General features: G+C 40.8%; 1 protein-coding gene across 2 annotated transcripts in view; it reads left to right on the plus strand.

Moving 5' to 3' along the window:
- The window catches only part of LOC126382509 (zinc finger E-box-binding homeobox 1-like), a 76,338-nt gene that overhangs the window by 33,408 nt on the left and 15,064 nt on the right, over nt 1-27,866 (plus strand). For both annotated transcript variants that reach the window (XM_050032408.1, XM_050032409.1), the window contains exon 2: nt 16,799-16,978. In XM_050032408.1, coding sequence (XP_049888365.1) covers nt 16,799-16,978 — 180 coding nt within the window. The remainder of the gene's footprint in view (nt 1-16,798; nt 16,979-27,866) is intronic.

Below are 27,866 nucleotides of genomic sequence, written 5' to 3' on the forward strand. Positions count from 1 at the left end.
CCCCCCCCCCCCCCCCCCCAAACACACCCTTACTTCCTGCCATTGAAATTCTAAAGTAAAATATGTACAAATTCACTAACACATGAGATACGTTTCTTTTTTTTTTTTGAATGTCTAAGTGCATCAGACTAGGGATTAAGGATTAATAAAGTACAACTTCACACATAATCATATTGAAGTGTTTTGATCCATAGAAAGGTCTGTGCCACGCAATTTCAGTACAAACAGATTCGATTTATTGCCCTTACATTTTACACTCATGACTCACACTATCGTAGAATAGCAATGAAAAAAAAAACAATGTTTCTTTTGCTGTTATTTTTCAGTTTCAGTTATATACTTAGGGCGATGTTTTGGGCATATCTGAACATTGGGGGGGACGTGTCCCCCTCAATGTATATGGTGACTACTGCCCTGGATATAGTGGATTTGTGTCTGATATGACTGCCCTTATTAAACACATTTGGGTATTGGCCCTGACGTGACAGATTCATATGAAAGCAGTCTCTAAAAGTCAGTGTTTATTGTTGTGTACACTCATCTAATCACACCGGACGCACACTCAGATTTTAGTGTCACCATAATTAACCTTTCATTAAGTCCTGCCCCTTGAATGCAGACTGGTCAGTCATAGCGCATCATAGTGATCTGACAGCTACACAGCTGTGCTCCATAGACTCTCATACAGTCGTGTCAGATTTTCTTCATTTTCAGGCTGGTTTTGTTGATTTTAAGCTTAATTTTGTGCCTCGGTGCATGTAATGATACTCATTACCTGGAGAGAGTGGAAAAACTAAACTCAACCCTGAAAAGTGTAGGGTTAGCTAGTTTGCTGCAGAAGATATAGCCTACTGACTGTATAGCCTACACTTGGTCAATTCCAGGCCTCATTTTACCTCTGACAGATACGCAGTAGAGGTTTCTGAATCTGTACTGAGAAAGAAAAAGTTGTATTGGTACCTGTCTAATATTTAGATTCACGATTAAAGGAGCAAGTTGTGCTGAACTTGTAGGTGTTGTCCTGCTGTCTGCAGTCACCTGTAACTGAACATGTACATTGTAACATGTATCCACTTTGTATTTAAGTTTCCCTGTTATCCCCATGTGATGTGCATATAACACTAATGTTTGGAGTGACGGCTGATCCGTTCATACACCAGTGTAGACCTGAGCGCAGACAGCGCTCTGAAGGGAAGACAGGGGGAGGGAAGGTGATTAGGTAAACAGGAAGTGACCACTCACCACTCTACCCCTCACTTCCTCATATGTCACATCCTGCGTGAATACTTAGGTTACATTTGTCACCAAGAGAGGGAGAATACCCTCCTCCTCCTGTCACTGAACCAGAGGGGTGTGAGAGTGTGTCAGTACAGAGACAGACATGACCTGTTTTATTAGACTATTAGCCTCTGATATGTTGATATGTAGGTCAAAGCTGTGTTTATACTGCATGTCTGTATATATGTGTGTGTGTGGGAGTAAATTCCTAACAGCACTGTGTTAGCGTGTGACCCAGTTGTTGTCAGAGAGAGTTAAATCCTGCTGATCCTACACTTGTCTCATACACACACACACACACACACACGCACACCAACAGTGGATGGAGTGTGTGTGTGTGTGTGTTTCATCAGGCAGGTAGCAATAAGTCGGTGTGGCAGATGAATGTCAAAGATGCACCTAGTCGGCAGATCACTTTTTACTGACTTCCAGGCTCAGTGGGACTTTTCACTGTGGAGCTCCGCTCACAAAAGCACGAGATCTTTTGTCTTGGAACAAACAGACCCCTGGGGTCAGAGGTCAGAGAGCAGGTCACATGCAGAGAAATGCCCTGGAAGTGGTAGCAGCAGAAACATTTGGCTTTTCAGTTGGAAACCTTAATGTATTGAGGCTCCTACAGTATTTTTTGACTTTTTTAATGACCAGATATATGCTCATAATGTAAGAGTTTGACTTCAAAGTGAGATGTAAGCATTTTTTTGTGGTAATACACTAATTTATTTAGCTGTTGTCTAGTTTTATTAAGTATTTTAAGATCTCTGGCAACCAATTAGAGTTTGATAGTTTCAACCCTGTGAGGTCAAGCATGGCAGGATTAATAGTGCAGTGTGTATCCCATCTGCTTTACTAAACACAAATGGGCTTCATGGAGCTCAAAATCAAGTTAAGATAAGATAAGAAAGCTGTAAAAGAGCAAAATTTTGCTTTGTGAAATCTGCGTATTCTGTGTGCTGAACAGGCTTTGCTCATTGTCACATCTGTAGCGTGGCGCCTTGCTGTCTTGAACGCTGAACGAAATGTGTTGTACAAAGAATGTATGCAGGTTTCAGTTTGACTTGTGCTCATGTAAAATGGAAACCGAAAAAATTCAGGTGAACTGAAACAAATTGTTCCTTATGTTTACCTGTTTTCCTCCACCTGCAATTGCGGTTGTTTTTAGCATTTTCCTTACTTACACTTACACAGATATACTTAGCTCCATCTGGCACTGTCTTTGTACTGCACTCCTACTTTAGTTGGCATTAAAGAGGCAGATTTGTGGAAGTTTGCCCACCTGCTTTACCGAAGTGCACCTATGAGATTAAAGCAGTGCTGCTCATTCTGTTTTAAATAACTAAAAAAAGTTAAACACCTTGAATCATTTTATTTTTTGATGTTTAAGTGACTGATTATGATTCATTAAAAATTGATTCTGTGTTTTAATATCTACAGCAGTTCATCTAAGGCTGCATTTCAATCAAAGCTGCACCGTGAGTGCACATTTAATGTTTCCCATTCTGCCTGATATGTGAAGCTTTTTATTAAAAGGACAAGAGAGGAAATTATTTAGTGCTGGTGAAGCTTTCTCTGAATAGACATCGCTTACTGCTGTTTAGAAGGTTCTTTCTTTAGGTTTAATTCACGTCTGTTCACAGAGCCGACACCAGAATGTAACTAAATGAGCATCTTAATTAGAGTTACCTCTTCAACTTGAAACCCCACTCTGAGGAGACTTAATGAGACAGGAGGATATTTATATAAAAATCTGGCCTAGAGCAGCTCTAATCCATACATCCTCGCCCATTTGTGTTTATATGACTCACTGATGAACTCCAGTTGGTGAGACAGAAGATGATGTAGCACAGAGGTGCAGTGAAATCAGTGGTTTTTCCAGGCAGCTATAACAGGACTGAGATCAGAGCTGGGATTGTTATGTAATACCCCAGTGTACTGCCACCCCCTGTTGAGCATGACTCATTACACACACTCACACACGCACACTCACACACAAATACAGCGAGCCATGTATGCCATTAACCTGATGCATATTATCACTTTCAAAACTGACTGATCGAATGAACTTTAATAGAATTTAATATCTTGATTTATAGAATTGTGTCCTCAGTTACTACTTAATGGTCATTGTTGTTTTTTTTTACTTCCATAGTTAAAGCACTCAACACATTAACACATCAATCACACTTTAATCAACCTCTCACTCTTTTAACACACTTGTACACACAGACTCCAGCAGTGATGTCAGTGGTTTCTCAGGTGTAGAGTCATGTTGTGAGTCACGCATGCTGCACTTGCAGTAAATGGGAGCTTTGGGGAAATTACCCAAGCCGCGGTGTTGTACCACCTATCACCTGTAAGTCACCTAGTAACGTCTGGGAAGTTTTGAAAATGATGTAAGAGTCACTTCAGGCCTGTTTTCTGCTTTTAAGAGCAGCTTGTAAGAAACGCTGCCAAAATAGATTTCTGGAAGTGATGTTTTACTCTTTTGGAAACTTTAAAATGCTCTTTGAGAAAATGATCGCTGGCACAAAATAACATGATATGGTAACTATTAGAGTCATGAATCATCTTGAAGTGACCTTGTTATATTGGGATGTATCCCTCTATGTCTCTCTCTGCCTCTTGTATGTTTAATGTAGACATGAAATTTTGATAATGTTTGAGTGGTTGAGCCAAGAGTTCTTGCTTTTTCAAATATTACATGAATCATAAACGCTCTAGTTTGATGGCAGAAACTGGTGCAGTTGACAGATAACACACAAGTGCCGGTTCACTCAGGCAGTAAGAGCGTCCTGTTATTGGATATGATATATTACACCCAGTGTTTCTCCTTGAATTACTGTCAAGAAGCTGCATTCTCAGGCAAATGTAATTAGTTTTGTTTAGAGGCTAATGCATGTCAGTGAGCAGCTGAAGGGTTACTGGTCTGAAACAAAGTCATGTTTAACTCTGATGAAGTTTCTTGAGAGATGAAAGTATTAGACCCAAATTTTTGTTGTTAACACCAGCTTTACTGATACCATCGCTGTATGTCTATAATGTTAGCTGGTGATGATACTGTTAAAATAGAGACCTTTATCTTAGAAACAGGTTTGAAGGTGTTCAGTATTTGTCAGACTGCACCACCCACAAATTATAAATTTATAAAATATAAGAACACTAGTCTTATCCTCACTACGATTATTGTGGTCAAAATTATCCCTGGAAACAGTGTCATCAGGATATTCATCTAACTTAACCTAAATATGACTGTTAGACTATCTTGTATTTTATGAAATCTAAAAAACTGAACAGTTGACTTTGAACACTTCATAGTGGCTCCATCTCTGAGATTCCCTTCCTCCATTCATTCATTTATTCATACATGCCATGATTACTCAAGCCCTCAGCTAGCAGCGTATTTCAACTCAAAATTATGAAGCCTAAATAACACTAAACCCTTCTGAGGACCTCTGCTGCGACACTGACATGTGAATTTTAGTTAGCTTTCCCCTCCACCTCCAGTGTGGAATGAAACCTTCAAAATCAGTCGCTCACACTTGACACGCATAGCGGTGTGCTAAAAGGTCTACCTTGTAAAAGAGGATCCTTGATCTCAGTGGGACTAACCTAGATTCATGGTGATTCTCTTACACGGAGAGACTTGAAGTGGGTGGAGTCAGTCTGTCAAGTTAACCCTTCTGGTAACCTGCCAAGGCTGGTGACTGTAAATAATAGATGAAATGCCAAGAATAAATTGCTCTTTTTCATGCAACTGTTCAGTTGTCCCATGTAATCAGATATTGTATAAAAAACAGCCTTTCAACTCAGAAATGAAAGGACATGAAAAGGAGTTAGTTTAAGTATGAACACTCATGCAATATTTTTAGTTTATTTTAGTTTTAATTTTTCCATTTTAGTCATGTAACACCTGTTTTAAACAGGGCTTACCCACTCAACCAAACCGACTGCATCATTTAAAGCACGACAACTGACCAATTAGGAGCCTATTTCTTACAGTTTGTTCTTTATTTGTCTAATCGACAATCGTGCAGTAGTGGGTAATATGACAATATACTGTATATACTGTGAGAGGATACACATTTTTCATCAGAGATTTTTTTGTACTGTTCATATTTTGGTAACTGGCCCTTTAATGTCTCCAGGTCTATTAGGTCATTGTGAGAAATGTTGGCAATGAAAGAGCACAGTTGATTTGTAGCAGTTGGATTTAATTTGATTTTTGCAACAATATAATAAAGTGTCTTTATATGTTTTCAGGTATTTGACAGGAATGTTTGTTTTTGGATAATCAGAAAATATATTGTAAGTTACGTATTGACGTTGCAATATAAATACTGTAAATAAGGATTTTTATCCATATTGCCCACTACTAGCATGTTTCACATGAAGAGATCGTGTTTGTTGTTGGTTATTGTGAGGGTGAAAGAAAAGGGTTAACACTCTTTTACAGACCAGACTGGTTCCTGTTGGTCTCCAGATGGGTTCCAGTCAAATTGTGGGAACAGACATGTCCCAGGAATTTGTTTTTTAAGGACAAACAAGGAGCAAAAACTGTTTATAAGTCAGGCGTTAAAATGTTGGTATCTTAAAGTTACTGCCCAGAGTAGTATGGATTCTTTGTACTTAAAAGTACACTTAGGTTATTGTATGGATTTTAGAAGACAAGATATAACCAAGTGGCACACTCCAGGACTGAAAAATGAAGCCAACATGGAAGTGCCAAAAACAGCTCTTTGAATGGCCACTTGAGGCCATGGTTATATGGTTACAAAAATGGTTTTGGTCTCTGTAGCTAATTTCCCCCTTCATGACAACTGTACAGGAGATGATTTTTTTTATGTAACTCACATTTTATGAAGGCTTAAAGTTCGGCATAATTGAGGACGTGGCCGCTTTGAGTGACAGGCCATCTGCAAGATGTTGCTGCAGTCTATTACCCTTTTGCCATTACCACTTTTGCCAGAGCCAAACCATCCCACACTGATTTGTCTTTCATATTATCAGCTTAGACACACCGAGTCACACCGAGCTCCGCCAAAGATGGATCATCTCCAGAGCAGATCCAAAAGCAGGTCTGACTGCCTCCAACCAGGAGGTTCAGTTCTCAGTACTTTTGTAGCATCTTTGGTTTTAAGTTTAGTGCCTCTCTTGCATCTTGTTTTTACTTTAAATACCTGCTTTATTTTACAGTTTCATGTTCACTTTCAGCTATATGAGACGTGTGAAGTTACTGCTGATGAAAACTTATAATTTCCCTATTTCGGTGCTTCACAATAAAAGCGTTTACATAACAAAACAACTGGGGACTTTTATTGTGAAGAATGTATAGGAAATGAAATGTGTTAATCACTAAATTAGCAAAACTTTGTTAGCGGCTTTTCTTCAATAAAAAAAGTGTACTAATACTGCAGGGAGGCAGAGAGCTCTTACTGCACCTCTGCGAACAGCTCACCTCCATCTGGTAAACGTCTTTTAAGTGTGATGTAAAAACACTGGCAGCAAAGTAACAAGGGAATTTAGCCCTGCTCGCTACTTTTGAACATGATCACTCAAGACAAGCCGGTCATCAGTTAAAGTCACACCTTCGGGCAGGTAGTCCTGTTGCAGTGAATATGCAAATCCCTGCCAAGTCAAACCAAACCAAAGCCACGCCAGCACATGAGTGTGGAAAAAGGGTGTATGAGTCAGATCCACCTCGCTCCTCTAAAGCTCCACCATCCCATCCAAATATGGTCACCTCTGGCTCCAAAATAACCCCCCCAAAAAACAAGATGTAGACGGCAGAAATGCCAAACTCAGGGCTTCAAACCGTCCACAAACCAACGGGTGATGTCACGTAACTGGATGTAAAGCTACGTCCCTTATTTTATACAGTCTCTGGATAGAATGTGTTAACTAGTGAGCATAAGAGGTGGTGGTAGATTCTCCAAGCTCTAGTCAGACCTGCATCCAATTTAAAAGTACTTTTTTCTCAGTGTAGGTTGTAGCCCTGGTGCAGAATGTTGAGGCCCTTCAGATTTTCTAGAGTTCCTACTATTCTCTGCTTAAGGGCCCACCCTGCAGAGAGAGAGACAGAGAGGGAGGGAGAGAGGTCTGATGGGGTCTGATTGAGCACCTGGGCCGAGCAGGAAGCAGCTGGAGAGTCCTGATTACTCTGTGGACAAACACACACACACAAACACACGCACACAATTCCTGAAACACGTCAGGCTTCAGTGACTTACCAGGGTGAATTATAAAGATTCACTGTACAGTTATTAATCACACAAATGCACACTGAGCTTTTTTCCTCTCTCTCACTCTAACAAACACACACGCATATATATATGAACATACACGTGGCAGATGATCTGTCTCTTTTGGAGGGGGGGGGGGAGTCCATGGCCTCTGGCTTACATAGCTGGCTGCAACTAGAGGGGCTTTCCTGTGTATGTGTGTGTGTGGAGATGATGCATTTATAGCTCTGCAGTGTGTGTGCTTATCCAGAGGTTGTTGGCTGTATTAAGGCAAGATGGGCATGGAAAGCCGGTGCGGTGTGCCAGGGAAATAAGTGACCACACCCCTGCTCTCCTGTCTGCGCAGATGACGCAGCCTCAGCCTTACCTCATGATGTTGACTTTTAACAGACACCTCAAGAATATGACTCAGTGCCTAACAACTTCCAGTCCTGCAACGAGGGCTGTTTTTATAATGATGTAGCCATTCTTTAACCTGGAAGGCCCTCGCAGCGGCGGCATATACTGTAGCATTTTAACAGTGATTATTGTACATATAATTAACACAAACAAAGGATAACATCGCAGAGAAGATTGTTGGCCTCTTCAGGTGTTTGTGGGGCGTTTTACTTCCGATGGTCAGTTTGGTTGATTGCTTTACAGCGCAAAACAGAAAGCCAGTGCTCTTCTTCAGCAGTAGTTAAAGCCTTCGGAGACTGTGGTGAAGGGAGCTGAAAAAAAAAAAAAATCACTCCAAACTTGGTTATCCTTGTCAGAAACGGAAGAAGAGTATAGGAAGTAACAACAATCCTTTTACAGCAGGAAGCAATATGATTTATGGGAAATCCACATTATAGAAACTTTAGCAGGGCTGCAGCAAACCATGTCTGTATGTCGAAAAATGGTAGAAGTTTCTCCCGGCCCAAGGTCATCTGTTTCGACTGCTTGTATTCAGCCAAGAGTCCAAAACCCGAAACGTTCATATAACTGTTATATGTTACAGAAAAGTGTCATTAAATTTAAGAAAGATAAACCAGCAAATGTTTTGCATTTTTGACAATAATCAGTTATCAACATGTTGGCAAATTATGTTTTTGTCAATCCACGAATTGATTAATCTACTATTAACCACTGCATCTCTAAACGTAACATCTCTTTACCATCTCAACTATGATTGTTTTTTTTTTACAGTAACAGTGACACATGGGAATATTAGGATTACTGTTGAATTGTTTGGCAAGTTGATTGCTAAGTGGTCAGGAAATATGATAAATATGTGCTAGATGCAGCTTCTCAAATATGCAAATTAACTGCTTCGCTCTATCTTATATTATTGTACATTGAAAACGAAGAATTCCTTTAGTGTTGACTGGATTCTGCGAAATTGTGATGAATATTTTTTTTTACCATATTCTAAAATGTTATAATTAGTTTCCATTAAATAAATGACATTAATAAGTAATGAAAATGTCTTTATTTGAAGCTCTAGTTAATATAAATTTATCAGGGCTGTCAAACAATCAATGTTTTTAATCACAATGAATTGATGAATTTTAATAGTTAATTACGATTAACTGCTTTTTTAATTGCATGTTTAAAATTTGCCTGCTTTTCAGTTACCTGCTGACATCAGCTAAGCTAAGCTAGGGTTGCAGCGATATAGCGGTTTCAAGGTTTACTGTGATATAAAAGTTGATGGTTATCACACCGTGTACATTTGCATGTCTATGATACTGGAAAAAAATACAACTGGACGTTGACTCTCCCCTTTATTTTAAAAGGGGAGACTATTACACATACTTCCATTAACAAAAAAGGTTTCAAGTTTCAATTACAGTAATAAAACGTTAACCCCTACGTTTTCATTCCTTTAAGGGTCGTTCTGACTGATGATATAAATTCTGGGCTACCATGAAATCATCATATTTAGTGATGATAATGAGATGGTTATCATACCGTGACAATCTCATACTGTTGCAACCCCAGTGGTAGCTCAAACTTGAAGTTCTTCAATGATGTTTTAATTCCGTTTGACAAAATTTGCATGTTACTTTTGTTTTTTAACGTGAAAGGAGCGATTCAAGCGTTCAGTGGTGTCTCTTTTTATATCGCTGCAGCAGCAGGAAGCCGCTGTGACGGCTTGATTTCAAGTATGGTTGCATAGAAGAGACAAGATAACAGCATGCGATTAACGTGATTTGTGTGATTAACGCGTTATGTTCGGACCTTAATTACATCGTGATTACTGCGTTAACGCTGACAGCGTATATAATAATATATGCGATGTGATATGATATTATATAGTATTTATATATAAAAAGCAGGACATCTCACCTTTAAGTGAACAGAACTTCACATGAGACAGTTGTAATAATATGAAGGAGGAGAAAATGTGTGACTGTCCCTTTAAGTGGGCTGACTCTCTCTGCAGCTGCTCACCATGTTAAAGTCTGGTCACATCTAGTAGCAGACAGACAGCTTTAGTGATGTTCACTCTTGTGTTTGGTGTGCCACACACACAGACACACACACACACACACACACACACACACACAGTGGGGTAATTGTCTGTTAGGGGCTTGGCAGACATCCCATGCTGCACAGCTGCACTGGGTCAATACAGACACACATGCACACACACACACACACACACACACACACACACACACACACATCTAGCAAACTAGCTGCGGTGGTGTTTTGCTCGCTCGTCTTTCTTTGGTCAGGGTTTTTTCAATAACGCATCATAAATAAAGGAGTTGACTCATAATCAGTCATGTACAACATAATGAGTGTTTGTTCAGCTGTCAGAGGTAATCACTAAGTGTTTAATTAATGACTGATGGTGATGAGTTCTTCACTAATTATTAGTTATCTTGTACTGTTCAATATGAAAATATGCACAGCCAAATTCATTGATGTTTCTCGCCATGTTACTAACGCGGCTTTCTCAAAAAGTATTGGTTGGATTGCCATGAAAGTCTGTGCCGACATTCATCTTCCTCTCAGGATGACTTTTAATAACTTTGGTGATCTCTTAACTTTTTGTCTGGCGCGGTCATCAGGTCAAAAACAAACTTGTCCAATACTTTGATTTAAACTAATAACATTTGATCTCAGCTTTTGTTCTTTTGTCTTTTGTTCAGTTTCTATCAGCAAATGTTGGCATGCTAAATTGCTAAACAAAGATGGTGAACATGGTAAACATTATGTCTGCTAAACATCATCATGTTAGCATCATCATTGTGAGCATGTTAGCTCAAAGCACTCTCCAGATACAGGCTACTGTATCTACAGACTGATAGTAGTCTATTTCTAGCTCCCCCCCCCCCCCCCTCGCCTTCTCTTCCGACTGCACAGCAGCCAACCTTTGACCCAGAAATCAGGCCATGTGGTCCAGTCAGGGTTGTGTTGTGGTGTGTCAGACACACATGATTTCCCCTCCAGGGTCACGTGTCCTGATGTGTGTCTGGCTCAATGATGCTGACACTGTGGAAGTCAGATGCCGGAACTGCTGCTGCTGTGCACTTAGACTTATATAAAAAGGAACTGTGGGCATTGTTTATTGGAATTTTAGAGGAGTGATTTTTGGTACCTGTTAATGACTTAGGTGTAATTTTCCTATTTTTGTTCTTGCTGTTTATTGAAATGACTTTGCTGTGTATCACTGGAGCTGCTTCCTTGTTAAGGTCTTGTTGCAGATTATTTTTTAGTTCAGTCGGATTCGATTAAATGAAGGTTAGGTCAAATGAAGTCGCACGAAGCAGACAGGGTATTATGAATTCCATCCTCTGACTTGTTGCTCTCACTTTCTCTGAAACATTTCGTTTTTCATAATTGATGAGAAATTTCACCCAGTTAGAAAAGTGCTGTTTGCAGTGCACCTTGAAACTGAAATACACTCTGGTGGTGTGTGTTTCTTGTTACTGGCTAATGATTGACAAAGTGTTGACATGACATTTTTATCTTTATATCAATATATGGCCCATCATTTTTATGTTTGCACCTGTATGTGTTCGAAAACATGTCTTGCCGAGTCAGAACATATGTTTGAAAGAAGGAAGAAAGAAAGACAGGTACTACTGTATCTACTGCTAAAGTTGTCCCTGGAAATAATTTTCATAAGATGGTTTGGACGTTCAGGCTGCAAAACCTCAGTATTGTTTTTATTACTCCTTTGCTTGTTTTATACCCTCTTTTGTGAGCTCATTCAGTTACCTGAAGTACAGTATACAGAAAGTTAATCTTAGTTGCCCTGTCAATGATATGAAAAGCAAGCCAAGCCTTCCAGCCAGGCCTGTAGTGCGCTGAATAATGAAACATGTTTTCACTTTTATGACTTGACGTGGCAGAAGTCCAGTGAGTAATGAGAAAAGAAATCTGAATAAACATTAGTTTGGAGTAATAATGAGGGGGCCCGTTATGAAACTGGTTCTTAATCAGAGAGACTGATGGCAGGAAGGGAGGAATGCAATCGTCTAGACTTCCCTCTTCCTCTCTCAGCTGGCCTCTCCTCTTTGCAGACCTCCAGATGGAGGATTAACAGCTCATTTGACCCATTGTCATGATGATGTGGACAGGTCTGTCTCTGTGTCTCTCTCCAACACAGTAACTCTCTGATTTCAAACACACACACACACATACACGAGAAAGTTGTTGCAGGACTTCTGTGTGTGTGTGTGTGTAATAGTTATGTTTACATCATATGAGCTGGAGAGCACTTGTATTGTTTTGTCTTTGCTACTCTGCTCAGCAGTGTCCCCTGTCCGTTGTTATGGTAACTGCACCCAGGAGAGCAAAGCAAGCACATGATGATGATCATTGACCTCAGGCTTAGCTGTAGTCAGGGTCCACTCTCATATTGTCTGTGAATCATGTCTCTAATTTCAAACAGAAGCAACTGACTGACTTACAAGACAGAGTTTGCTTTTTTAGCTCTTACTTTGTCACTGTCTATTAAAAAACAAGAGTGGTGTACATAACTGACACCAGAACTTTATTTAGGCAGGTAGAACGAGCATCTAGATTGCCTGGGATGACACGCTTGATATTTTTTCAGTTTTGCTAGGTGAAGTTTAAACAAACGTTATGATTTATTGATTTGCTTGTAAGCATCAGTGTTATGCAGATTCTATAAAACATTAAGCAAATATTTTTTTAGAATATTAAAGAGAATATTATCTGACTGAAGAGACTTGTTATAATATTGTAGATGCTGAGTAGAGCAGTTTCACTGTATATTTTAAAGCAATAGAGACTTCTTCATCCGTATCCTCTGTGATATCTCACAAGTCTAGAAAAATAGAGAGAATAATTACAATCCTTAAAAGATAAGGAATTGCATTTGATGTCTGGAAAAGATTGTTTAATCACAATATGCAGTAAAATCCAGACAACACATTGCTGCTTAAAGCATTTTTAACAAAATCTTCAACCTCTCTGAATGAATGAAAACAGAATATAAAGGCGTGATGCCCTCTCAGTTATTCCCTGTTATCTGGAGCTCAGCTGGTTGCTGTTCCCTCCGGCCACCATTGTTAAGAATAACTCACTAGTGTTGCAACAGGCAGCCTCTGGTGTGGTGAGCAGACACAGGCTGTTTCTCTGAAACTATAGACATTTCTATTACTGGAATCGCCACAAGCCTGTCTGTTTAATAATGCGTGTTTTTGTTTGAATGAACAGAGACACAGTTTGTTGATTTTTAGGAAGTCGCCGCCTGCAGCAGGGGTGTGTTATGGCTGACTGTCTGCACCGAAGTTATTAACTACTCAACTGATCTGCATCTGGCCAAACCGCAGAGGGTGACTGAAGCTAGCATTTAGGTTTTTGGTCACACTGTACTTGGGTAGTCAAATACTAATGCTCAGCTTTCTATCAGAAGTCAGCTGAGCTACAGGTCACATGTAAGAAGTTGTCTCCCTTGGGGTCGGACCAGGTCACGGCAGATAGGCACGTGACTCTTTGACCTTTCTTTCATCAATATTTTGTCTCCTGATAACATTTTTCATCTTTATTTAACTAGGATGGTCTTTTAAGATTGAAATATGTCTTGCAAGACAGGGAAGGCCAAAATGTTAGCATACATATGATAATGTATGTCAGGTGACTGTAATGTCATCACATATGTTTTGAAAATATATCATTTGAAGTACTTTTTAAGACAAAATACCAAAAATGACTGGCCACAGCGTCTGATCTAGTTCCAAATATAAATGTTTGCTGGTTTACCTCGACTTCTGCTGATTTTTGGGTTTTGGACGTTTGGTTGGGTAAAACATTCCATTTGAAAACATCATCTTGAACTCTGGGAGACTGTTTTGGAAATGTATAACTCTTTCCTGGCTTTTTTTTTTTAGTATACATTAATTATTTAACTGAGAAAATAACGTGTCGAGTAATCAACACTGCAAGCACATTGAGGATATCATTTTGTTCCTCCTACTCTTGCTATCGCTGACGATCACTATCTATGAGACATACTATAGTTCTGTACTGAGCCGCAATTAAGCTGCAACCTTTAAAATACAGAAATGTCCAAGAATTTGAAACAGCAGCCAGAAAAAGACGTGTACATGTCATGTTTCTCTCCATCATCTGGCTTATATGAAATCACAAACCAGAGCTCCTGCATACAAACATATTATGCTCCTCTCTTTCTGCTCCAGCCTCTTATATCGATCCAGACGTGCATCGATTTCACCCCCCGAGACCCCACCCGCCCACCCACACACACACACACACACACACACACACACACACACACACACACTCATACTTTTGCATTCACAGCTCTGTTCGTCTGTCTGGAGCAGTGACAGCATCGTCTCCAAAAGGAACCGCATCATTCCTTGAGGAGTGTGTGTTTGTGTGTGTGTGTGTGGAAAGCATGTGCTCAGGGTGGGTCTCGGATGTAGATGGTTGTCTTCTGGTCTGCTGCAGTATGTGCATTTGTGCATTTAAGGGTATGTGAGCGGTTAACAACTCCACCTGAAAAAGCCTCCCATTTCATCTAGAGGTGTGGAACCACACTTACAAACACACACACAAACACACGTAGAGCTTGCTTTGTGGTTTGGGACCTTCGTGTGTGTTTGTGTGTGTGCGCACCTGTCACCTGTGAACAAACAACCCGAGCTTTCCTGCTCATTAGGCGTCTTCAGCACCTCCACTAAGACTACCCTGCGGAGAGCGTACACACATTTGCACATCATTTTGCTCCCTCACATACATTGGTATATACTCACTGTGCTCACACACAGTCATAAGTGCACACATGCTGACAGTGAAAAAGCAATTAAATACTTACCGCATAGTGCTCATCATCACTTGCATCCTTGTGTACCCACACGTCTCCATCATCTACAACTTCTTTGCTAACACACACGCAAACACACACACACACACACACACACACACACACACACACACACAGAACTCGCCCCCTAAATTCCTTCAGACCAGTCCAGTTGGTCCATTTTTCACCCTGAGCTCCCATTAAGAGGCTGTACCCCACAGACAAACTCACTGACTCCAGCATAGTGTAAAATAGATTTGCTTTCTGAGGCTGATATACAAGTGATTATTTTTCCCCTTGGCTGCAGTTTGTCCTTTCTTATGTCTCTCTGTGTACATGACGAGAAGGAAATTGTACCTTGAGTCAGAGATTGATGTGATGGAGATTATGTTTTGCAAAGTTTGGAGCAAATGATGCAGAGGATCTGGAGACATGAGATCTGGTTTGGAGTTCAGACTGTTGTGGTTTTGGCTAGTTAATTGGGTTTTGAGAGGTCAGGGTCAACGGAAATGAAGTTTCTTGTTTTTGTCTAGCAACTCCAGCAAAAGTGAAAGTGTGACGAAAGAACTGCAGCTTCCTTTCCTTACTTTAGTTTTCTATTTTTAATTTGAATATAGAATGACATAATATCCGACGTCTGTTTCTAATTTTAACTGATGCAGCAGATAACAAGTACATTGTATTTTCTGGTCTGTGGTGGCCGATGGTCCTGCTTGGTCGAGGTGGGCTAATTGATGCTGTGTTGTGTTGCTCTCCATTGATCCACCTTACTCTAACTGGTTAGCAGGGTTATGTACCTGTAGCATGGGTGTGGGGGTCTCGTCTTGAGGAAATGACCGTGAAGATCACAGCATCATTATGGCTGCCATAATTGACACACTTTTAGAATACATTTGCAGTAGATGATTAAAGGGTTGCAGTGTTGCATTTTTGCTTTAGCACCTATTACTGCATTTAAAGTGGCTTCAAACTGGAGAGTAACATCACACAATGCTTTCTTCACAAACGACCAACATACAGCTTGTCTCTGCACTGTTGTCCCATTTACCTCAGTGTGTATTCTTGTAGACTGTCCAAACCCGATTGGGGCAGACCTGACGTGCTGGTTTCGGGCCAGGCTGGGCTGTAATGTCTCAAAATTCCCCCAGGCTTGAATCAGGTTGTGTCCTGTGCATATGTTGGGAACATGAGATGTGTCACAAATATCTGTTACCACACTGAAAAGACTTTAGTTAACTTTAGCCTGTCCTAAATAAATTTTTAATAGTTGAAATAAGGGTTTTTAATCAGGCTCAGGTTACCATGATTTAGGCTTGGGTTGGTGTTGGACAGAAACTGTGGATTCATGTAGGGTCGGACTGAATTTTCTGGGCCAGATCATAGCTCTATGAGTGAGTAGAGCAAAGCACAAAGGCTGTTTTGGTTGAAGACTTCCATGGATGCTAGAAATCTTACTTTAGTGTGACCAGCCCAAGGCACACCTGTGTAGTAATGATGCTGTTAAATCAGCATCTTGATATGCCACACCTGTCAGGTGGATGGATTATCTTGAAAAGGGGACGTGCTCACTAACACAGACTTTAAAAAATGTGTGAAAATTGAGAGAAATAAGTCTTTTGTGTGCATCGAAAAAGTCTCACATCTTTTATTTAAACTCCTGAAAAATGGCAGCCAAGACAAAGTGTTGGGTTTATATATTTTTCAGTGTATGAAGGAGAGACACCTCAGGAGGCAATCAGACTGGACTCCTTCCAATAGAGGCATATTGCTGTGCCTTTCCACATGCAGCGTAGATGCTGATCACACTGATGTCATGTTTGGCAGTCAGTAATTGCAGTTAATTGCCTATATTCTGCATCCCAGATGTTCATCAGAGCTGATTACAGCAGCGGGTTGCTGGCTCCTTAACACTGGGAATCAGAATGAGCGCTACGAGGTGAAGCTGCTAAAATCTTACATAAGTGGTACATGTTAGATCATCTTGCATCTCTGTTGCTCTTCTCCGCAGTGACAGACTTCAACAATGGCTTGGAGGCCAGTTCAGACTCTGACGATGAGGACAAGCTACACATTGTGGAGGAGGACAGCCTGCAGGAGCCTGAGGTCGCTAATGCTGATGGGACCAAAACGCAGGACAGCCATGACGCCACCACGACAGTATTACCCCACAACGGCTCCTTGAACGGAGGTGAGACACCACCATAGAAGCAGGAAGGTTATTCGTTTATCAGTATGTAGGTTTTTTTATTCCAGCTAACTGTGCGGTGTTTTTGTGAAGGTAAATGTAGGTCAGATTTTCCCTGGCTTTAGATGAGACTTTCAAGATTGATCTTCCCTATATCTGTTAATCCTGGGACAGTTTGCTGAGCATGTTTGCTCTTTCTCAGCAGTGCCCTCTTTCAGATTCACACAGTAACACAAATTCTCAGCTGGGAGCTGCCCAGTACACCCACAGGCTTACACAAGCTGTCACCACACAGCTCTGCTGCAGCACTTGTGAGATAAGTTAAACCTTTACACAGCTGCACCTTTGGTTGTAGTTCTGGGAGTGTTATTCACATTAATTACACATATTCTCCCAGCCTGTCTGCAGAGTCGATGTCAACAATACTGAATCTAAACCTGTTTCTTTAACGGTCAGGACTTTAATAAAAATAGACAGTGATAGCAAATAATGTGCACAGAAATGTCTGTATGGCTCGCACTCGTCTCCATCACCGCTGTAAATAAACCTTAAAAGGTACATTAATAATGGTGTGAGTCAGCTCAGCGTACGGTAGTACTATCATCTTTATATGGACATGCGTTGGCTCCTCTGTTTCAGTAGATGCATTAGAGCAGGTGGTGAGATTATCCACGCAACTGTTGTCAAGTGTAACCGAATCAGGACAGAAGCAGACTTATGTTCACTGTGGCGGCTGTGCATTATTGTGAAACAGTGCTACATGAGCTAAGGTACATATACAGCACAGTTTTTTGAAGTCCTTGCATCTTAATTGAGAAATGTGATGGCCAGATGCCGCCAGGATAAAAACACGTAAACTAAGCATTCTGCTGCGAGCGTCGGTGTGTGGAAAATCTGAACACGATCACAGCTCTGCATGGTGAGACATTTTCACATCAACAGAGAATATAGAGTGATCACAAAACAGAGAAGCAAAGGAGAGCATTCGAAAGAGGGAAAACACGAGGCATGCAGATAGAGAAACAGAAAGAGACAGAAGATGAGAAAGCTAGCATGTCTGAGAAATAGACACGCTTCAAAAATGTATAATCTTGCCCGTCATGCAGAGGGTTTTCTGTATAATCTCCAGCTCTCACATCCTTACTAACAAATCCCTTACATTCCCTAACAGGCTAACACACCTTTCAATAACATAATACTCTGCCCTGGGTCGATTCTCTGCAGGCAGTTCATATCCCAAATCCATGACAATACTCCATTCACACCAGCTATGTGATAGGTGTTTTTCCTCCTTTGTGATTTTAGTCTGGCTTTTGCTTTTTAACTTAACCAGAAACATTTTGTTTCAACTCTTAAAGATCATGTAACTTCTCAAGGCTTTGACAGTTACTGTTAACAGGTTGCGTTGGCAACCATTTTGAGAAATTGGCAACCGAATCTTGGGCTTTGGTTGCCATCAGCTGCAAACAGCAAAACATGCATCCCAGATATTTTTTTATATTTGTTGTATAAGTGGTATTTAAATATTGCTGTTACAGACAGAAAGACCTGGAATGAGACAGCACTGCATGCGACAGTGCTGCAAGTGTGTTGGTGCACTTACTTGCACAGGGATTTGTTTTAGAGACAGTGGCGTAACAAATTAAGTTGTTTGACTCAAGGTTGAAAAGTTTCACTAACCTGTGCAAATTGATTCAAGTGACAGAGAACCAGATGAACATGCTTGAAGCTTGATACTGCAAAGTATGTCCAACACATGTCAGGTATCAGCGAATTTTGTTTGGTTGCTGTAATTAAACTTTTAAACATTCCTTTATGTCACGTTTTCATTATTTAACTGATGTACTGCGTAGATTCTTAATTACTCAAAATATAATGTGACTAAAAATGGCAACCACATTTTCTCATGGAGCACAAGCTGATGTCTGTCTGCAAACCTGGCAACCACATTTAAAAGTTAGTGTTGAGCCCTGCTCTCTGCTGCTTCACAGTCTAAGCTCTGTAAACGTGACCCCTGTATGATGCAACTTTCACACCCATGACAGAAAATAATGGACCAAACAGAGCAGAGATTTGTACAGATATCTGGGTCAACTGTCGTGCGTAGGACTCAACCTCTTCTTCACAGTTTTTCATTGTTTGGTATGACAGCAGTATAAGAGACAACCATTTGCTGCTCTGCTTTACACACTATGCAGCATAATGCAAATACAAGAGATGCTCGGATGAGATTACTGAGCCACTGTGCAGATGAAAGTGATGACTGGTGAAGTGGAAATTAGAGTGAAAGTGTAATCCAGTCAGAGTTGTAGAGCAGAGAAGTGAAGCTTATAGAATGTATAAAAGAAAGACAAAATTATTTTTGCAATATTGATTAATGTACTAAAAATGTAATTACGTCTTTTTAGGTCAACTTTTTATATTATACCTTTTGTTAGCCTGTGGAAACACCCTGACATCAAACTGAAGGCCACTTTATGTTTTGGGATTGTACTTTAAGGTGCTTCCACCAGCGGCCAATTCAGAGTTTATGTGACTACCTGCATCAAAATACATACAGTGTTGGAAATGTAGGACCAAATTTTCACAGCTTAATTGCTGCTATGAACCACAAACTAACTTACATGCAAACTACAATCATAATGTTGCATGAAAGTTGCAGAATGCACTGGCTGACAAAGCTGCAGTGCAGATCTGCTTGCATTTAATAAAAAAATTGTCAGAGCCAGGATTCACCAGGTAGAGATCACACAGTCTGATATGCCTAAAAATAAAGACTGTACAGTTTGACACAAATTGTAACCAAGATTTTATTCGATCCATCTCGCAGTGTGAGCCCACACCCACACACCTACATAACACCGTCTTCACGTAGCGTATCTGGGTGTATTCTTTACCGTTGATGACTTATGCGTCTGTTTACATCTACCTGCTCTCTCTTTGATCAGATTAGTTCAATGCTCCTCTCAGCCTTGGGAAACGCCTGCTCGCTTGCAGAGCCAGATGTTGTGCTCTCATCTCTTCTCTGAGTTTCTGTACGACTCTACATCCTGAAGTCTAATCTGCTAATGACACACACACACACACACACACACGCGCATCCTCTTCCTCTGAATTGAATCTCCCCCTCTCCACCCCTCTCTGATAAATCACAGTAATAAGCTTTATCATTATTCCTTGTCTTCTCTGTCCTCAGATTGGTGTTTCTTTTCAAAATCAATGACTCAAGTTTTTCCCGAAACAGTGCCCACTGGACTGTTAGGGTGCCAAGTCTGAAGAGATAAAGAAATATTATCACCTAAGTGTAGGGTATTCAAATATTAGAGTACCATGAAAAACAGATAGGATAGGACTTATTTGGCCACATGTTCAGTAATATTGTCTTGGCAGGTGCTTGTCCATCTGTTCACTTTAGATTTTTTTTTTTTAAATGTTGATGTTCTTTGCCGCATAAATTAACATATTAATGGCAAAAAAACACCTACTAATACCTTTTTAAAAATGCATCTCTGCTGCAACATCTTTTGAGTAGGGCTGCAACTAACAAACAATGTTTAGTTGATCAAATGTCAGACAATAGTGAAAAACACCCATGACAATTTTCTTAAGCTCAAGGAGAAGTCTTCAAATGTCTTGTTGTGTCCAACCAACAGCCAAAAACCTAAATAAATTCAGTTTACTGTCACATAAGGCAAAGAAAAGCAGCAAAACAAGAAAATTTGAGAACCTGAAAGAGAAGATATTTGACATCAACTCATAATTTCAGCTCTGCTTTTGAATGCATATGATTCCACCTACAGTATGCAGTGTGTAAAGACAGGTGTGTTGACTGAAATATTAGTGAAATAACATTTTAATGAGTTTCCTCATTAGCACTGCTAGGATCGTGTTTGACAGTGGGGAGTTGAGTCAGCTAAACTGCTTCTTGTTGGTCTCTGCAGACAGGATTTCTTTGCAGTGCATGTCCACTTGTAGATTAAAACGGAAGAGCTTCAGTCATGCAGGATGCATCACACAGCTTTATTAAACACAGTTTATCGATCAGTTTCCTGCTGTCCTTCCTCTTCTGCTGCCCATTTATAGTTTTAGAAGTTTCCCCAGCTGCAGGAAGTGCAGACAGAAAGCCTCTTTTGGAAGCTTTGCATCTTTATTTTGTTTTTCACATTGGTTGGCATTGCACTTCCAGACAGCTTGAGAAAGCTCTTTAAACTCTTAAATTTAAAACTCCCGATAACCTACAGTATAGTAAGACAGTTTGCAGGATCAGCGCTCAGCCATACAAGCACACTCTGAAAAACATGACACACCTTAGCATACACACCAAACAACAAAACTACCTCAAGATTTAATAACTAGAGGCAGAACCAAGTCTGCATTCAACAGCAGAGGTTGATTGGCTTGTGTTTACACCGCTTCTCAATGCCCTTTTAATCCTCGATTCCCAGCAAACAGCTCAGCCTACGCAAGCATCTGCCTTCATCTCAACAGCAGTCAGTTACAGCCAAGCAGGAAATACTAAAACCATGGAGACGGCGAGAATGTGACACTGAGAGATATTGCTCTCAAGGCTTGTTTCATTGTTTCTGAATAAAGCCTTACATGGTGTGAGCAGTGCTCATGAGCGCTGCTCACTCTCTTTCACTTTGTGTCTCTCCCTCTCTCAACTCTCTCTTTTTCTCCTCTGTGAACTTGCTATTTTTCTACAGTTGCTGGTCTCTTTTCATCTCTTTGTATTCTTCCAGCTTGCCTTCTTTGCTTTTGTTTCCCCTATTTTCCTCTCCTCATTTCTTCTGCTCAGAATCCAACTACAGATATTGTATGAAAGTCTCTCCTAAGTGTTTGAAGTGATAGGTGGTGCTCTGACTTTGGATATTATTAGCTGTTAATTATCCACAGAGGTTTGCTGAGCTTGTTGTTGTTCAGTAAACCTTGATATTGGCATCGTTTCTTTGACTTTTTTGGACTAACTTCTCTAAGTTTTTAGGCCTCATCCTCTTTTTGGGAGGTAGGACAGTGCACATAGCATCACATCAGCACGGCCTATATTGCTGGCAGACTATGGCTGACAAGTAACAAGAAATTACAGCACAGAGATGCAGAGAATTTGTTTTAGGTAACATAAGAAACAGTGTTATTATTGCATTTGTTTTTCTTACCTGTAAAATGTCCAGTTCAGAACATATCATGATCTTAAGGCCTAGACACAGCAAACCAACTTAAGAGAACAGGCGGCGCCAAAGGCCCTCTGCTTCGTCGCCTGATGTCGCTCTGTCTTGGCCAGAAAGTTGCACATGATCACACTGAAAAGACTACAGCCGACAGCCAACCAGCACGTATGTTCTGCACCTGCGTGAGAGGAAACAACTCTCCACACCAGCAGATGGCGGTCGTCTGTAATTGTCATGCAAAAAGGGAAACTGGAAGACTGTCTTGATGCTAGTTAGCCAGTTAGGACATTATCAACACATCCAGTGTTAAAAGAACAGAGCATATTGACCACGCGCCAGTGAACAATAACGCAAACCATCACGAAATGCTTCTGCTAAGAGCTCAGTTGCCAAAGAAAAATAATTTTAGCTAATGTAACAAGCTTCTTTTGGTCTCACCACCTCTTGAATTTAGCTGTTTGTTTACTTTCCTCACTTCTGTTTCTCTTCTTAACTGCCAATCAGAGTGATACTGAATCTGTCAGAAAAAAGACAACAGAGATCGACAAGGGGCAACAATGCAGGACACGCTGCGCTGACTAGGGCGACAGATGCTCACCAATGGCCCAACATTGGCCTATGGCCAACTGTCAGCTTGGTGTGTCAGGGCCTTTATGGATATCCACGTTTTAAGGCATCCTTATCAAAGATGTTTGTTTGTTGTTATATGTTTACCTTAAAAAATGAATATTGGCTGATATAATTTTTGATATAATTTTTAAGGTCTGACATGTTGATTGATATCTGGTTTGGGTCAGTATCAGGCAGACTTTTATTGGTATTCTATGATGTTTTCCTTTTTTAGAACCATGTGTAAACTCTTCAGATAACAGCTATACAAATAAATGCATTATAACGATTATTATAAAAAGGTTTGAGGTCTGGCCTAAGAATTGACACTGCAAAATCATCCAGCTAACCAACATAGGTACAAATAAATGCGTAAACAGTACCAAACAATATGTAAACGGATTCTACAGAATTAAACATAGGTAGATGTTCGATGAATATGGGGGAAATTATGTGTAAGGTAGATGATAACAAATGATAAAGATGTGTTTTAATTGCATTATGCACAGTGTCAGAGCCTGGCTCTTGGGACATGACAAATATGAGGGAGGGATTAAGCAAAGCAATTTATTTAACAAAAGTAACTGAATTTGCAATCATAATGAAAAGAACACAAAGAGTTGGATGTGAATGCATGGATGATCAGTGTAGTGTGGGAACATTGTAGAGTGCACAAAATAATCAAAGGGGAACCAAGGACTAACCAAGGCTGATACATCACTGGGGAAGGTGCCTGTCTGGCACAGAGAGAGAACGAGAATGACTGACAGAGCCTCAATTTATAATCGGGGAGCACCACCAGAAAGCCCTGATTACCAGCCCATCCCACACTCAGACCAGTTTAACACACACAGACACTGCTGGTTAGCAGCAGGGGGCACAACACACAGTCACATATTTTTCTTCCTGTGACACTGATCAGTTGCAGATCTCTTCACTTGCCATTCATTTCAGTAGGAAGAATGTGTTTGGTTTTGCCTGCCACAGAGGCCAGTGTCAAAACAGTGCTGGTGCAGCTACAACTTACTCAGGAGGATGTCAGCAGGAACTTAAACCTGGCTGTTTGTGTTAAGTAGACATGTGTGATTTAATAAGAAAGCAGTTGTTTTGGGATGCTGTATGGACTTTTTACTGTTTATCGTCAGTGTGGCTTGCAGCATATTTGGTGCAAAATTGAGTACAATATGTAGTGCTGAGCAGAGAAGTATACTTCATTTATTGTCTGAATGCTGTGCTTTCCAACCTTTGATTCTTACCATCAGGTGGCGATAGTGTAGGATAGAAAACTACATAATATACAGAGCAACATGCTGAATTTATAAAGGTGTAGTCTGGACAGGGAAGTTGAGGAAATCGGATCACTTCTTTGAGGTCCTGGTATAAGACTGTGCTATAATGTATTTGACTTGAGTCACGCGTTCATCGCATTACCTGTTGTTTTACAGCTGCACCTGCAGTAAAAACCAGCCGTCTCACTCCTTTAGAAAAACATTAACAGTCCAGGAAGGAGTAACGTCCTTAGTGTGTGTGCGAGCTCCGACAGTGTTGGAGGGAAGTCATGGAAAAGTCATGAAATGTTGCAGGGCTGCAGAGCCACGTTGGGAACCCTTCAAAGGCTTCGCGTGATATTTTTGGATTGTCTGACTTTCGCTCCTTTCTTTCCTCCCTGTCTGAGGCAAGAGGAGAAAGCAGGGAGAGCAGCTGGTGTTGAATTGGTCCTCTGGTGAGAGATTAGTGTCTGCTACTCCCCCTGCAGTCTGGGCCGCACTGCAGCTCCAATCCATCCTACCTTATAAATTCACCACGGACTCACAGTGACAGGTTCTGGCAAGGTATACGAGTGCAGTGCTCTGTGTAGCGGGTGCTTGTGCTCGTGAATAATATGTGTGTGAGCCAGTTTGTGCAAATATGTCCCATTGAGTGTGTATGTGTGCGTGTGCGTGTGTGTGTGTGCACCACATGATTTCCTGTTTTCATTCCATTCTGATATCCCACACGTGTGTGTTGCAGGGTTCTGGTTGTCATTACTGCGTAGCTTTTTGCGAGGCATTAAGTGTAATTGTAGAGTGTGGTGGGAAAATATGCAGAGAGGTGTATCAGTGAAGGGGGAGGGGGGGGGGTGGTGATGGAGGGAAATGAGGCAAACAAGGACGGAGGTGAGGGGCAGAATCTAAGAAAGGCAAAGGAGAGGATTGAAAGAAAAGATGAAGGTACAGAGACAGATGGAGGGAAAGTTAGAGATGAAAACGGAGAGAGGAAAGAGAAATGCCTGGTAAGGAGTGGGGGTTAGGACGGAAGGGTAAAAGAGTGATGAAGGGAAGGAAAGTTAGCAAAAGACAGGAGGACAGAGGAGGGTGTAGAGGAAGATGGAACAAGTGAGATTACATCCATACCAAACCTGAATCATTTTGAAAACCACACATCAGAAGGAAAACAACAACTACAATCTCGTCTTCTTCAGCCTACTTCTGATTTTCTGATGGCAAACATTATTACATTGTAGTGTTAAACTTGTGTTTGATGTTTTGTTGTTTTAATTATGATATGTTTATGTATGATGAAAACTGCAGTGGTGTAGTGGAGGGTATACTCAGGTATACGGGGTATGCCCACTTCTTTTTCTGTCCATTTCCAGTATACCCACCTATCAGCCAAAAAGCCATTGTAATATATAGGAGAGTATACCCACTTCCTCCACTCTAACCTGCCTGTCCACTTAGTAGTACACCCACCTCATCAACTACCACTACACCACTGTATCTGAAAATTAAACAAATAAAAACCCAAATCTTAAAGCTTTGTTTACAAAATCCATCGACACCTGGCTATACAGTATATATCTTTATACACTGTCCATGTACAAAACATTATGCAAATGTCAGATCTGGCGTTGAGTACAGAGAGGACCAAAATCATCTACTCACTATCAAGTGAATCAAATGTGATATATGATTGTGATACTCTATAAAAAAAAATCAAAAAGCTACTGTATAAATTTTGAGAAATAGACTTTTTCTCTTTTGTTTTGAGAGGAGTTTTTCATTTTTTCATTTCACTCATTGAGACTATGGTGGCAGGTGGTAGGAAATGGCGGCCTCCAGTGAAAATATTTTTTCAACCCAACATGTCCCCCTGGTCAGGTTGCATCATCGGGCCATCAGCGACATGAGTCAGTACAGTATTGATCAGTGGTCCAGTCACGTTATCACAGTGTAGCATTATCAGGGGAAAAAATAGGGCGTGTCCCCTGGATGGTAAAGCACTGACATGAGTGAATACAGCATCTAATGTCACAGCAGATGTGACGTAAGATTGCAGGAATGTCTAGTAATATCTTACATAATCCTTAAATTTAGTTGTATTTTATGAACCTTAAAAATAAGGTTATTGTCTACTGGTAGTCCCCAGGGACCCTTGTGCCACGCCTCAGACACCGCCGCCATTTCCAGGCAGCAGGGTGGCAGGGATTAGGGTGGGCGATGGGGGGGCAGGTGTCAGATCTGTGCAGAACGCTGGCACAAAAGCAGACACGTCACAGACAATATGACAGTAAGAATAACATTAGTTTCACTCCTGGTGGTTTCTGTCACATGAAGTGAAGACACACCACTGTGTCTATGATTTCAGGACGCAGGACCTGCACCTAGCAACATCACTGTTTGTGTGATTGTAAACTGAATATCTGTGGGTCAAACAAAAACAACAATGTGAAGACGTCACCTGCGGCTATAGGAAAAATGTTCAGTATGTTTTTTGAACATTTCAAAGACCAAAAGATTTATCAATATGAAAATAATCATAAGTTGCAGCCTTTAATACCTGTAAGGAATGAGACACACTAGGTGATTCTGTAGCTGGTCAAACCTTCGTTCTGCTGCGGTGAAACATCAGTCAGTCAGTTTTATGATCACTAAAAGTGCAACCAAGTCAACCTACACTACATGCAGGTTGACAACACCTGCAGTGTGTGATCAGCTCTATCAACATTCAAAGGGAGTGATTACAGAGGGTCGTGAGAAAGCTGTCCTCTTAACTTTTCTGATTGATTCACTGTCAAAAAGCTTTTTCTTTGTAGGTGTCAAATATGCTGGCTCAGTGCGGAGGCTAAAACAGAGAGAAAAGGGTGCTTTTTCAATTTAGCTGGCTCACGCACACTCAGTGCTGTGCCAGAACACATTTTGTGTAGACCCAGACGGAGCACTGAAGCTGCTGCGGTGCAGACGCGCTGTTAGTGTGGACGTATTCTGGGAGAGACTGGAGAGAAGGAGAGAAACGGCAAAAAAAAAAAAAAAAGGCAGAGATGAGGACAAAGAGTAGAGAAGTGACAAACAAGTAAGGTAAGGGAGAGAAGGAAGGAGGTAATAAGACACTGAGGGATGAGTAAAGAGAGAGAGAAGCATGATGAAAGTTAGATGAGTGTGTCTCAGAGGGAGAAAGCGAGACTTGGAAAGCTTTTGGATGAGATCATGGGAAGCAGAGATCTGTGTGTTTAAAACGAAGCTTAACAGGGCTTGGCCTGGTCCCGCCTCTTCTTTATGAACACACACACACATACACACACACACACCCACGCACACACACACACACACACACACACACACACACACAGCTGCACCTGTCCCTGACAAGGCTCAGCAGGAAGAGGCGTGGCCTTTGGCACCGGTCCTGCCTGCATTTCAAATGCCCGATCTCCATGGCAACGCTGGTCGCAGTTTTACTTCACTGCTTGTTCTTATCAATGTTTTTACACGCAGAAAGTGAGGTAACGTGTCTGCCCCAGATACTTTACCACTGTTTTTAGACAGATTATTATATAAGGCAACAGCAGAGCTTTAACAAGGTGACAGACATCATCGGCTACAAGTGATGAAATGCTGTTCAGACCAATTAGTGACGTGGACTCTGCTTGTGATAAGAATGGGAAGAACATTTATTTATACAGCACCTTTCAAAACAATGTTACTAGGTGCTTTACAAGCAAGAGCAAAATATTTTGAGACAAAAACAAGAGAATAAACAGCAAATGAATATGATAAGAAGACGCACGGAGAAAAGCAAAACAGCTGTGAGACAAATAAATCTTGCTACTACATTACAAAGACAAAATCATGTTG

This window comes from Epinephelus moara, chromosome 21 (genome assembly GCF_006386435.1).
Source record: "Epinephelus moara isolate mb chromosome 21, YSFRI_EMoa_1.0, whole genome shotgun sequence".
Classification (NCBI taxonomy): domain Eukaryota; kingdom Metazoa; phylum Chordata; class Actinopteri; order Perciformes; family Serranidae; genus Epinephelus; species Epinephelus moara.